At 40.4% G+C, this 13,305-nt stretch overlaps 1 protein-coding gene across 6 annotated transcripts in view; it reads right to left on the bottom strand.

The window, feature by feature from the left end:
• Nucleotides 1–204: 204 nt before the first annotated feature.
• Nucleotides 205–13,305, bottom strand: part of slc2a12 (solute carrier family 2 member 12) — a 44,803-nt gene continuing 31,702 nt past the window's right edge. For 3 of the 6 annotated variants that reach the window (XM_072249624.1, XM_072249641.1, XM_072249634.1), the window contains exon 6: nt 4,021–6,685. In XM_072249624.1, coding sequence (XP_072105725.1) covers nt 6,526–6,685 — 160 coding nt within the window. In that variant the 3' untranslated portion in view covers nt 4,021–6,525. Of the gene's footprint in view, nt 661–4,020; nt 6,686–13,305 lie in introns of those variants that run through there. The other 3 variants (XM_072249649.1, XM_072249657.1, XM_072249665.1) reach the window with 3 other exon arrangements.

Genomic DNA, 13,305 nt, shown 5'->3' with positions numbered 1-13,305 from the left:
GGAGTCTAAGACTTCGTACAACTGAACAGTTGCTTTCTGCCGTTTAAGCATAGATTTCTCGAGCTATGCACCAACGAAGCTTGATTTCTTTTTGTGTCTTTGGGCTGGTCTGTAATGATCTTTGTGAATACCTCTGCTTTGCTGTGTAAGCTGCCTCTTTGGTAGCAAATGATTTCCGAGTCGCCAGTGATGAAATCACTTGCAAGGATCTTTCTTATTTATTATTCTATCTAGTAGTAAATATAATGGCATATAAAGGCATTTCAATATTTCTTCTTGTGCTGGTGCATATTGTCCAGAAGTTGTGCATCTTGCATAACAGTTTGTAGTTCCTTCTCAATAATCAAAATTGTGGTTTCAAATCAGTGACTGTGAGAACTATATCCAATGCTCCTCAGCCAAGGTTTGATACCTCCGACCTTTCTATTAATAGATTGTCTTTATCCTTTTCTTCCATTTCCTTTTCCATCTGGCTATTTGTGAGTTATGAATTACCATGAAAGTACCCATCACTAGTGTGCAACACCTCAGATGTTTCTCTCTGGCAGGCACTCAGAAATGATGGAATAGGTGTGGCTGAGGCTCTCCTGCAGGGCTGAAGTCAGAAGGGCAGGGTCTAATCTTCCTCCAAGTCCTCATACATATTTTCAACCATTTCATCTGGGTGAAAAACAGAGTTGCAGAAATTAGTACGACACCTTTAGTCAGCCTGTTTGCCTAAACAATCCAGAGTCTGAGGAAATTGTTTATATCAGTTAAGAGCCTCCAAAAGCTAGAATTGCTTCATCTGTGCACAACTGCCGTCCCTCTGCCTGTTCACCAGCATTATTATTTCCATTCCCTTCTACCATTTTATGTTCCACTACAGTTGTGTGGAGAGTAACTTGAATTCTCGCATGGAATCTTGTCCTCATGTAGTGAAACATCTTAACTTTCGATACAACTGCAGCCTAAATTATTTGATAGTCTCCTTCACCTCATGTGGAATTCAGAGTGATAACAATCACTAAAGATTCATAATTGTTTAATGTCATTTCCAGTACACAAGTGTAAAGAAGAATGAAATAATTGTTACTCCAGATCCAAAGCAACATATTAAAAATTTACTAAGATCAAGATTACTGCATTCCGTCATCTTCAAGATTTAGAACAGTGAAAGCCAGAGGACAGGTGATGACAGCTAAAGTGAGAATCATGCAAGTGCTTATGCTCATATATTAATAATTACATTATGTAACATTAGAGCTCTACTCTGTCCGTAACTGCATCCTTGGAACATAGATATTGAGTCTACCAAGAGACTAAGGTGCCAACTGTGGATTGTAGTTCAAACCCTACTACAGAGAACAGGCCTGGATTTTATCGTGTGTGGCAGTTATTTGCACTGTGTCACATGTAGAAACCGAAATGGAGCTGTAGCCTCTATATGTTAACAAGGTAACCAATGGTGGATTGCATAACTGTTCAGATTGAAGAATCCTAGTGATCACATGAAGCCCTAATCAGAAAATCCAAGCTGAATTATTTAAGTCAATGTATAATCACGTACACATGCCACAAAAAGAGATAAGGAAATATAAGAATATGAGACAGGTAAAGGCAAAGAAACAAAGCAAAAATGAAAAATTGTCCAGTTGAAGGTGAACCATTATGGAAGTTCACTGTTGTAAAGATTCAGCATGATAAACTCAAAGTTAATTATGCTTCAATGACTGCTTTCTCAACATGCCCTGCCGCTGTTAATGTTCCTGTTGATGTTGATTTTAGGGCTGAGACCCTTCATCAGGATTTTGGCATGAAATATTAACAGGTTATGCCCCTCCATAGATGCTGAGTTTCTCCAACATTCTGTATATGTTGTCCTTGAAAACTACCCTGGTCACATTTTAGAAATTCTTCACACCTATATAAAACTGCAATGTTCCTTATTCAAAATATTATGTTGGAATCTAACCCATAAGAGCAAAGGACACAGGAATAGAATTAGGCCATTCGGCCCATCGAGGCTGCTTTGCCATTCCATCATGGCTGATTTATTATCCTTCTCATCCCCATTCTCCTGCCTTCCCCAAACTTCAGAAAAGATGAGGCAGGAACCAAACTACAAATAGTACCATATTTTACCAAAATAAAATTTAAAAGGCTGAAATTCTCATCTAATCAAAATATTTTTGTTTGCTGACCATGTGAATGCTAGCACATCCTAAATACTATTTAATAAAAGATTACAAAAGATGTGCAATTTCTAAACATAAATGGTAAAAGATATTCTTTGGTTTCATCTTCCTGATAGGCATTGCCCTCTAAGATAAGCATCTGCAGATCTGCATGCACACCTTGTAAAGAAATTTCAGCAGATCATTCCAAGATAGACTACGGAAGAGTTACAGAAAAAATACAGCACAGAAACAGGTCCTTTGGCCCATCTAGTCAATGCTGAACCATTAATCTGCCTAGTCCAATTGTCCTGCACCCGGACCATAACTGTTACTAGGGTAGATATATCCCAAATATCTCATCAAACTTAAGAAAAAATTCTGGAATTGGGCAATGTTGAATAGGTAGACACCCTCGTAGGTAGCATTCTTATGATCCTCAAAGCTCAGTTCGTGGTCAGATAGGAAAATGAGATACTTCATGAAGGACATATTGACATAGATGATGAGAAATGTAGAGGGACAATAAACAATATATTTGCCAGAACCAGGGTGAAGAAACTTGTTACATAGTCCAGCTTAAACCAGCAAATTCTAAATTGCAATTAAGTTCCTTTTCATCTTTATAATCTATTACCTTACTTCTTTGGTACTTGATAGGATTGGATATTGCATAATTGAGGATTACAGTGCTTTCTTGATACAGAGTTGTGGGGAGCATTATGGAGGAAGGAGTGGACTGGAGAATGGGACATTTCTTCCAGGGCATTGTTTCACCCTAACCCATCTGTAGCCTCCTATGTGCAACATAATCACATTCACCATCTCTTTCCCCATTGAAAGCCCTTTTGGCCTCAAAGCAATTAGAGCAGTTTCAATACTTGAGCAGCATTTAAAGAGAATAAATTCTCAAGAAAAGAAATAAATTCATGACATGCTTAATAGTTTATGAATCTTGAGTATTTTTAATTTAAAAGCTCCTCTGGAATCAACACCATTATTTTCATCGTTGAGCCGGAATTTGAGGGTCAAAATCATGCTTCAAGGTTTGAGGTCATATTTAAATACAATACAGCACTCACCCTGAGAGGGCTGCGTTGTCATTGCTGTCGCCCTTTGATGAGACTTTGGAAGGCTCCTAACAATCTGCCAGTTCACATGAACACAAAGAATGCGAGAGTAAAGACTTGAACTCAAATGAGAGGAAGTTGTATGATGCTGAAACCAGCATATCCTTCTCAACAAACACCAAAAGTATCAGATAAGTAGCTAATTGTTCCAATCCTTTGTGCGCATTCTGTTTGCCAGTAAAATCAAACTTTAAAAGTATTTTTTGGCTGAACTGTAGTATCAAGTGTTTCCAGAGCATCAAACATACTGTTTAAATGAAAACCTTCCTTTCTTTCACTTAACCGAAAAATGGAAAAGGCACAGTGATTGAATTTTGAACCTTTGACTGGTGAAAAAGATGAACTCTCTTCACTGCCAAAAGGAAAGCAAATAAACCACAGCTGCTGTTAATCACAGGCCCACTCTCACTTGGCACTCCACAACAGAAAAGTTGAAGTTTAAAGTGAATCATTCCAAAAATGTATCTTTTGATAATTCATTCTCCAATTTGTTTGAAAGTCTTTCTTGAAAAAAAACAAGAATCATGAATCCGCATGTCTGTAGAAGTACTTGGTAGTGAAGGATAGCACATTCTCAGAATGTAGTGATGTCGCTGGCCACATCACTTGTTGAAGCAGAGTCAATTGAGGTAGAATGGTACAAAATAATTCAATAAAGTAAATTCACCCACGGTGAAAGTTGTTTTTGCTTTGTTAGAACACATTTTGTTTATTAAGAGAAAATTTGACAGGTTATTTACAAAAATATTTTGATTAATTTGATGGTCCGCTGGGATGAACGGCATTTGGTGTCTAGTCCATTGCTCCATGCTTGAAGGCCAGTGATGTGGACTTGTAATGAAGGACATCCATGCATGTTGGGCTGGCAAGTGCTGTGAATAAGAACTCGTGAGGCTGAGGGCTCATGGCTCATGGCCCACGGCCCACCAGGTTAGCGAGTCCCCAGGTTGGTAGATCCCAGGATCAGATGTCTATGCGAGCAGGGGCACGAGAGCTGGTGTGTCTCTAGGTAAGTGAGTCAGTGAGCCCAGTGTTCATGGTGTGGAGTTCAGGGTCCCATCATCAGCTAGTCCTGGGGTCAGTACTGAAGATCAAAGCCAGGAGGTTGATCGGAAATCTGTAAGTCAAAGTCCACTGAAAAGGTTGGAGGCCAGTTGTCCACGAGTCCGCTGGAGGCCCAGCGTCCTGTCCTGGGGCTGGAGGATGGTGTGTGTGTGTGGGTGGGTGGGTGGGTGGGTGGTAAGGAGGAAAGGGGCTTGTTTTGCGGATGGTATTTTGTTGCTTGTTGTGTTCTGTATTGTTCTGCCGAGCTTTGTGGGCATGCTAAAGTGGCCCCAGAATGTATGACGACACTTGCGAGCTGAGCCCAGCACATCATCAAGTTGTGCTGTTATAAAGAAGTGAATCTGAATCTAGTTTATCAATAAAGCATGACATATCATGTTTAACTTTGGAAATTCTCACTATTGAATGTCTTTATACTGATTTGTGATTCAAATAAGTGAGACTATGGAAAAACAAGGGATTATTGGGTATCGATCTGATTGAAGTCACCCAGTTGGAAAAGGTCACAGCAATGTGTACTATAAGTGATACTCACCAAGGCATAACATAAGAACATATGATACAGGAGGAGGAGTAAATTATCTGGCCTGTTAAGCCAGCCCCACTATTCAATAACGTCATAGGTGATGACTCAGTTCCACCGACCTGCCATTTCTCCATAATGCCAGGGGATATGTAGGGAGCTTGGGGGTGGTGGGTCTTTATTGTTCAAATGCCAGTTGTGAAAGATAGCAAACAAGTTGAACACTTTCCAGCACATTTAAAGAGCCTCGTGTACAGTAACTGAGCTAGTGAAACCTGCACTAATGCAGATAGTATTCAAGGAAAATGGTACACTCCTCTCAGCTGAAAGAGTATTCCCATCAATAATACAGGGAAAATAATAACCAGGGCATGGTTCTGGTAAGCCATTAGAGCAGTGTCCTTGTTACAGGCTATTTCTGCTACACAAGGAGGCATACTTGCACTATAGTGGAGCACATCATCAATTCAACAGGTTACGTTCTATCAAACTCTTTGGCCCTTTCCAAAATGTACCTGGACTGAGTTATAAGGGAAGCATGAACCTAGCAGAGATCAAGTGCACTAAAGAGATGGGTAGGAACTCTGGCCAAGTCGATAAATCCCCACCGGATCAATAGATCATTATGGATCCCCACCTCCCAGGACACGCCCTCTTCTCATTGTTACAGTCAGGTAGGAGGCACACATGCCTGAAGGCACACACTTGGTGATTCAGGAACAGCTTCTTACCCTCTGCCATCCGATTTCTAAATGAACATTGAATCCATGAACACTACCTCGCTACCATTTTATTTCTGTTAGTTTGCACTACATATTTTAACATAAATATTTAATAGACATATATATACTTAAAGTAACTTAGGGTTTTTTCCAGTATTTATTTATCATGTATTTCATCATACTGCTGCCATAAAGTTAACAAATTTCATGACATATGCCGGTGATATTAAATCCGATTCTGATTCTTATAGTTTGGCTTGGAGATTTTGAGCATGCTATTGCTCATTTGTTTATAGATACATAATACAATTAATATCAACAAATATCATCTACCAGCTGGAAAAACAATGCAGTGGCAGGGTCTCTGAAGTAACATCTTACAGCATCATCTTCTGCTGTACTGTAAAGATTTTAATCATTGTTTGTAAAGAGAGGAACATGCAAAATTTCCACTAGTTATAGTAAAACTGAATGCAGTATCTTTTATATGGTGGCTGGCTGTTACACATTGGTGCTAATTAGGTGCCCCCTTTCCTACATCACAGACAATTTCAAAATTATTGAGTAATATGGGGAAAGCCGCTTAAGATAGAGATGAGAGAATTTTTCTCCCAAAGAAACTTCACCATGAAAGGTAATTGAAGTCGAATCATTAAATATAATCAATAACGAGATTTTTGTGGGATTAAGGGATATAGGGAGAAAGCTGGAAGAGGGTATCGAATTTGGATGAATGGCCACAATTATATTGAATGGTGGAGCAAGCTTGAAGGTCTGAATAGCCTGTGCCTGTTCCTGGTTCTCCATCACCAATATCTGGAGACTATTACTTCTGGAAAAGTGAGAATCCTGTTGCAGTTATGAATGAAAACCAAACAGATAGAAGATCAGTGCACGATCACTTCCAAAAAATATTTTTGAACTGTGTGTCACAGAGAACCATCACCAAAATAATTTTCCAAGCCATCTGTGTGGTATTCAATATCAGTAGCCCAGATGGAGTTCTCACCACCTTTGCGTTTCCGAAGTCGTTCAGGGATCAGCTTCTTTACGCCTTCCATAGTACAGCAAGCTCCAGTTATATTGTACCTGGAAAAATTTTAATAGTTCATGCTTGTTAGAATGCATTTTTCAAAGTTCAAGGTAAATTTATTATCAAAGTACATGTATGTCACCATATACAACCCTGAGATTCACTTTCATGTGTGCATACATAATCAATACAAAAAAAACAATAGAATCAATGAAAGACCACACCCAACAGGATGGACAAATGACCCATGTGCAAAAGACAACAAATTACAAATACAAAAGGAAAAAAAAAAGCAATAACTTTCAAGGACATGAGATGACGAGCCCTTGAAATTGAGTCCAAAGGTTATGGGAATAGTTCAGTGATGGGGGCGAGAGTAGTTGAGTGAATTCTCATTCAAGAGCCTGATGGTTGAGGGGTAATAACTGTTCTGAATCTGGTGGTGTGGGCCCTGAGGCTCCTGTATCACCTTCCTGATGGCAGCATGGCCTGGATAGTGGAGGTCCTTGATGATGGATGCCACCTTCCTGTGACAGCACTCCGTGTAGATGTGCTCAGTGGTGGAGAGGCCTTTACCTGTTTGACTGGGCTGTATCCGCTTCCTTTTATAGGATTTTCTGTTCAAGTGTATTTCCATACCAGGCTGTGATGCAACCAGTTAATATACTCTCCACCATCTCATGCCAGATCTTTGAAAGCTTATAAGGAAGTAGTAGCACTGCTCTGCTTACTTTGTAATGGCGTTTGTGTGCTCGATCCAGGATAGATCCTCTGAAATGACAACACTGAGCAATTTGAAGTTGCTGACCCTCTCCACCTCTGATCCCCTGACGAGGACTAGCTGATGGACCTCCGGTTTCCTCCTCCTGAAGTCAATAATCAGCTACCTGGTCTTGCTGACATTGGGTGTGAAGTTGTTGTTCTGGAACAACTAAAGCAGATTTTCAATTTCCCTCCTGTCTGCTAATTCGTCACCACCTTTGATTCAGTCAATGACAGCGGTATCATCAGCAAAATAGCACTGGAGCTGTGCTTGGCCTCACAGTCATAAGGATGAAGTGAACAGAGCAGGTGGCTAAGCACACAGCCTTGTGGTCCACCTGTACTGATGGAGATTGTGAAGGAGATGTTGTAACCCATCTGAATTGATTTTCTCACACACAGATTTTGCCAATCTGCAAGTGAAGAAATCGAGGATCCAATTGCAGAAGGAGGTATTGAGGCCAAGGCCTTAAAGCTTATTGATTAATTTGAGGGGCTGTGCTGCAGACGATCAGCATCCTGATGTATGCATCTTTGCTATCCAAATGTCCAAGGGTTGGGTGAAGAGCCAATGAAATGGCATCTGCTGTTAATCTGTTGTCATGGTAGGCAAATTGGAGCAGATCTAAGTTGCTTCCCGGGCAGGAGTTAACATGTTTCTTCACCAAACTCTTAAAGCACAGTGGATATAAGTGCTATTGGACCTTTTTGAATTTGACCTTCCTGTCATAATTCAATTCCTCCATTATATTAATCTGTGTATTCAAGCTGAGACAAACATTCTTCAATTGTTTACTTTTGTCTTAAGTAAATCAGGTTGAAGTTATGTCATCATCAACCCATCAACTGAAAATAATTAGATAGATTGATATACAGTGAAGAAAAACATTAATAAAATCTTTCTAATGAGAATATAATTTGTTATAATTGTTATTCATTTATCAATGATGCTGATGTGTTTCAGGATTTAGACCCGATGATGCACATTATGAAAGAAAGACAATTTGCTTCTAATTCAGAGTGGTTTGCAATTTGGAAGAGAGCCTATAGGTGGCAGTATACCCGAGCACCTGTTTTCAAATGTTGGTTGGTGTTGTGTACTTAATATCACAGTAATATTTGAGTAATATTGTGAACCTGTTGTTTGATTAAGCATTCCTTGTTTGTTTAAATAATACATTAAGGGTTATATGTAATAGTACATGAATGGCATAGGTCGTCACACCATCACATTACATAGACTATTAGACCATAAGACATAGGAGCAGAATTAGGCCATCTGGCCCATCAAGTCTGTTCCACCATTCAATCATGGCTGATTCTTTCTTTTTATTCCTCCTCAATCCCAGTTCCCAGCCTTCTCTCCGTAACCATTGATGCCATGTCCAATCAAGAACTCTTCAATCTCTGCCTTGTGAACCTCCTCTGGACCCTCCCCAATGCTGGCATATCTTTTCTAAGATGAGAGGCCTAAAACTGTTAACAATACTAAAGGTGAGGCCTCACCAGTGCTTTATAAAGCCTCAGCATCACATCCTTATATGTGCATGTCTTGCTAAAAGTAAAAACGAAACTAAGACCAATCTCCTGGACTCTCATATTTTTGTTGCAATCAGCTTTATGTTTTGGAGTTACAAAACATAACCGTGGCAATGAGGAAGTTTTAAACAAAACCGAAACAACAACCTACCTATCAAAGCACTGCAAGATGCTTGAGTTTAAAAAAAAATCACTGGAAGACAATCGAGTTAAAAGAAAAGCAGAACAACATAGGTTCTTCGGAAGGGAAGACAAGGTCAAATTTTGAAAAAGGCAGAAAATAACTAATTCTCAGTTCATAAGCAGTGAGAACCAGGTGATAATAATAATATTTTAAAAAGCAGAAATGGCTGGCTACATTGAAGAGATTGACATCTCTGATTACACAACAGACAACTGGGTTTTATATACTGAGCAAATTGAGCAGTACTTTGAAGGAAATGGAATAGCTGATGTCTGTTTTGCTAAGAACATTGGGTTTAAAGGCATACAGTTCGCTCAGAAGTTTGACTGCTCCAACAAAACCAGCTGAAGTGACCTTTGCTGATATTGTCAAAGTTATACAGGATAATTTAGAACCAAAACTGTATTTGATTGCAGAACGCTTTAGGTTTCATAAGTGGAATCAAAAGGAAGGGGAGTCTATTTCAGCATACATGGCTGAATTGAAGAGCTTTCCTGAGCACTGGAGTTCAGTGAAGGACTTAATGATTCACTGAGAGATCATTTAGTTTGTGGAACCTTACAAGAAAGCATTCAAAATTGGTTCCTAACTGAAGCACAACTTAAATTTAAAAGAACAGTTTTAAAGCTGAATCAATGGAGACTGCAGACAGAGACATAGTTCAGTTGCAGTCAGGATTGAAAGTGAGCATGAACCAAATTGCATCATCTAAGCAAAATCCTGCCTGGCCGAACAGATTGTGTTATTTTTGTGCCAGGTTCTCAGCTTGGTGTATGTGAGATCAAGAACGGCTTCAGGCTGTGCAGTCCGGGTGTGTCGCTGTACCGGGATCTGGTTCCTAGAATGAGTATTTGGACAATTTAAATGCTGCTCCAGGTAGACTGGAAAACCTGAGTGTCAGGACCAGAGGTGAGGGCCGGGTTGATTTCCCTCGCTCTCCCACAATGTTCATTCCTCTCTCTGCGGTGCTAAAGCTGTGAACTGTTCTGGTGGGTGTCATCTGTATGAGCTTTGTGGCATTTTTGTCCCACTAATATGCTGAACTAAGATCGAGGCTTAGGTATACTCCAGCTGCTCTGGGGAGCAGGTATAAGGACTCAATCTGGTTCAGATTGCTGTTATTTGCTCCAATTGCTTGCATGATACATGTGTGTATGTGTGTGTGTGTGTACGTGCTTTTCTTCTTTCTCAGTGCACTGGTTATGGCCTTCATTTTTTTATTGGTTTCTTTGGGTTTTTTGCTTTGTGACTGTCTCTAAGCAAACAAATCTCAAGGTGTATAATTTATACATTCTTTTATAATAAATGTACCTTGGATCTTTGAATGCAGGTTTAAAGATTAAATTTGCAGAAAATGCCACAAAGTAGGACACATACAAAGAGTATGTCAGGCAGTCAAAAATAAGTGGAATGCATAAGGAAGAGATAAAGATAAAAAGTCAAGTTGCAATTTCGAGAAGAGCACTGATCTGCACGCTGTTGATGAGAAAATCAAGTTTGCAATATGTAAACAAACCAGAGGCAACCAATATGGCTTACACCAAGAGTGAATGGCAAATGAATTAAAATGAAATAGGACACTGGCTCGGCTGTTTCAGTCATTCCACAAAATGAGTTTGAATGGCATTTCAAAGATATTGAACTGAGGTCTGCAGACGTCCAACTAAGAACTGATACTCAGGGGAATGATATTTGTCACAGTGAAATCAAACAACCAACAAGCCACATTGGTCTTGTACGTGGTAAAACCATAAGGGCCAGCATTGTGGGGATGTGATTGGCTAAGACCAAAACAAATTGATTGGAGATCCATCCACCAGTTGCATGTCACAACCCCTGCAAGAGAGTTAAATGTGTGACAAGAATACACATAAAATTAAGATGTTTGCTGGCCTGGGTTAGCATCGGTGGCATCAGCAGTTGGTCTGCCACCTGTCCTCAGGGGAAGGAGAGATAAAGAACAATGAAGCAGCATCTGGAGATGTGTAATGAAGGGACGGGAGAGAGAGCTGTCTGGAGCGGCTCCCCCTTTGAACCCTGAACTGTTTGAAGGGGGATAAAAAGGGACAGGTTCGCTAAGGCAGGACACACGACACCCGAGGTAACGAGACCCTGGAAGCGGTGCGCCTCTCACGAGTCAGTGGGAAGTACCGGACCTTAAACGCACAGGGTGGAAAGGTACGATCAGCGGGAACCCGGTGTGTGTCCACCCTCGCTTGGGTGCCGGGTTCACTGCAGAGTATCGACCGCATCTGGAGGAGGGGTCACAGTCAGTGACCTCAGGTGACATCACAAAGGACCCACCCAAAAGCTGCTTGTGAGCAATATCGCCGGTCTGTGAGTGGAAGCCGTTTCTGAATGATCAGTCATTCCCGTTCTCTCTCTCTCTCTCTTCCTCCCCCATGTTGTCCATCGCCATGGCAACGATTACTGCGAACTGAACTACTAAATTGGACTGAACTTTGTGTCACTTTGAAACTGGTCATTTATCCCTAGACAACGATAGAGCTTGATTGATGCTGTTATCTTAATTCTGTGTACATGTGTGTTTATCATTGCTGAACTGTTGCATTTATTATCCTTTTGATTACTGTGTTGCTTGTTTCTTTAATAAAACTTTCTTAGTTCTAGTAATCCAGACTCCAACTGAGTGATCGACTTCTGCTAGTTTGGCAACCCAGTTACGGGGTATGTAACAACTGAAACTGAATTAAGAAAAGTACTGGATGATGCCACAGCATTATTCAAGCATGGCACTGGAAAACCCAAACATATCAAGGGTAAAATAGCTTTAAATAAAAATGCCACTCCAAGTTTTGCAAAGCCCATTTGGTTCCTTATACCAATAGGAAGTAATAAAGTAATCTGTGAGCTTGATCACATGGAGGCTGAAGGAATTCTTGCCAAGTTTGAGAGGTGCCGTGGGCAATGCCAGTGGTCCCAGTAGCCAAGAAGAATGGGTCTGTCAGGATCTGTGGTGATTTTAAGATCACCATCAACCCAGTATTGAAAGTAGATCAATGCCCTCTGTCCAGCATACAGGATATATTTGCAAAACTTTCTGGAGGAAAACACTTCAGAATAGTGAACTTTGGTAAGGCCTACCTGCAGATGGAGATGGAAGAAGTGTTAAAAAGATTAGAAGGTTATGGGCCCACAGCACGACACAACATGTGTGAATTCTTTAAATAAAGCATCATTTACTGAGGTCACATCATCAACGCACAAAGATTACACAAGTGTGCTGAGAAAACTCAAGCAGTGGTGGATGCCCCAAGGCCAAAGGACATATTACAGTTGCAGTCCTTTTTTAGGATTTGTTAATTACTATAAAAGGTTCCTGCCAAACTTGGCTACTGTGCTCCACTCATTACTACAGATCAGGAAGAAATTACAATGGAGCAAGCAGTGTCAGGTGGCTTTCCAAAAGATTAAGGAAATGGTGATGTCAGACACTGTGCTCACACAATATGGTCCACATCATTCAGTGCAGCTTGCTATGCACTGTTCGGGATGCCAACACTTCCAGAAGAAAAGGTCCAGAGCTTTTAGAACTGCTTCCTGCAGTCCCAGAGTCAACTCCAATGACTATTATGGAGGAGGCCCCTGAACATGAGATTGGTTCACAGCCACAAGCCTTTCTTCCCAAGTAGTGACCCACCCCTCCCACTTGTAAGGAAAGGTGTTATCCCACAGGAGTAAGAAGTCTTCCACAGCCATTAAATCTTTAGGCCTCAATGGATGGGGCATTTTAAAATTTACTGTGCTATGGATTCTATATAGTAGTTGCATTATATAATAATATACTGTATATATGAGCTGAGATGCATTTTAAATTAAGTTGGAGTTTATAGCTAAGCGAGGGTAGTGTTGTGCATTTCAGACATACTTGAGTAATATCGTAAATATGTTGTTTGATTAAGCATTCTTGTTTGTTTAATTCATTATGGGTCATATGTAATAGTATGTGAATTGCATATGTCATCACGCCACCACGTCACATGTGTGTGCTTCACTAAAAGTATGAAGTGTAACTAAGGCCTGTTCTCCTGGGCCTTTCTAGAAATTAGGTTTCTGTTTGGAGTTAGAAAACATCAGAGTTGTGAAGCGTTTTCAGAGGTGTGAAGGGGAGTAACTGCAATGAAGAGGTTACATACTGTCTGCTGCTGACGCAGAGCATAAATGTTTAGG

This window comes from Mobula birostris, chromosome 2 (genome assembly GCF_030028105.1).
Source record: "Mobula birostris isolate sMobBir1 chromosome 2, sMobBir1.hap1, whole genome shotgun sequence".
Taxonomy (NCBI): Eukaryota; Metazoa; Chordata; class Chondrichthyes; order Myliobatiformes; family Myliobatidae; genus Mobula; species Mobula birostris.
This window is presented reverse-complemented; position numbering and strand designations above follow the sequence as displayed.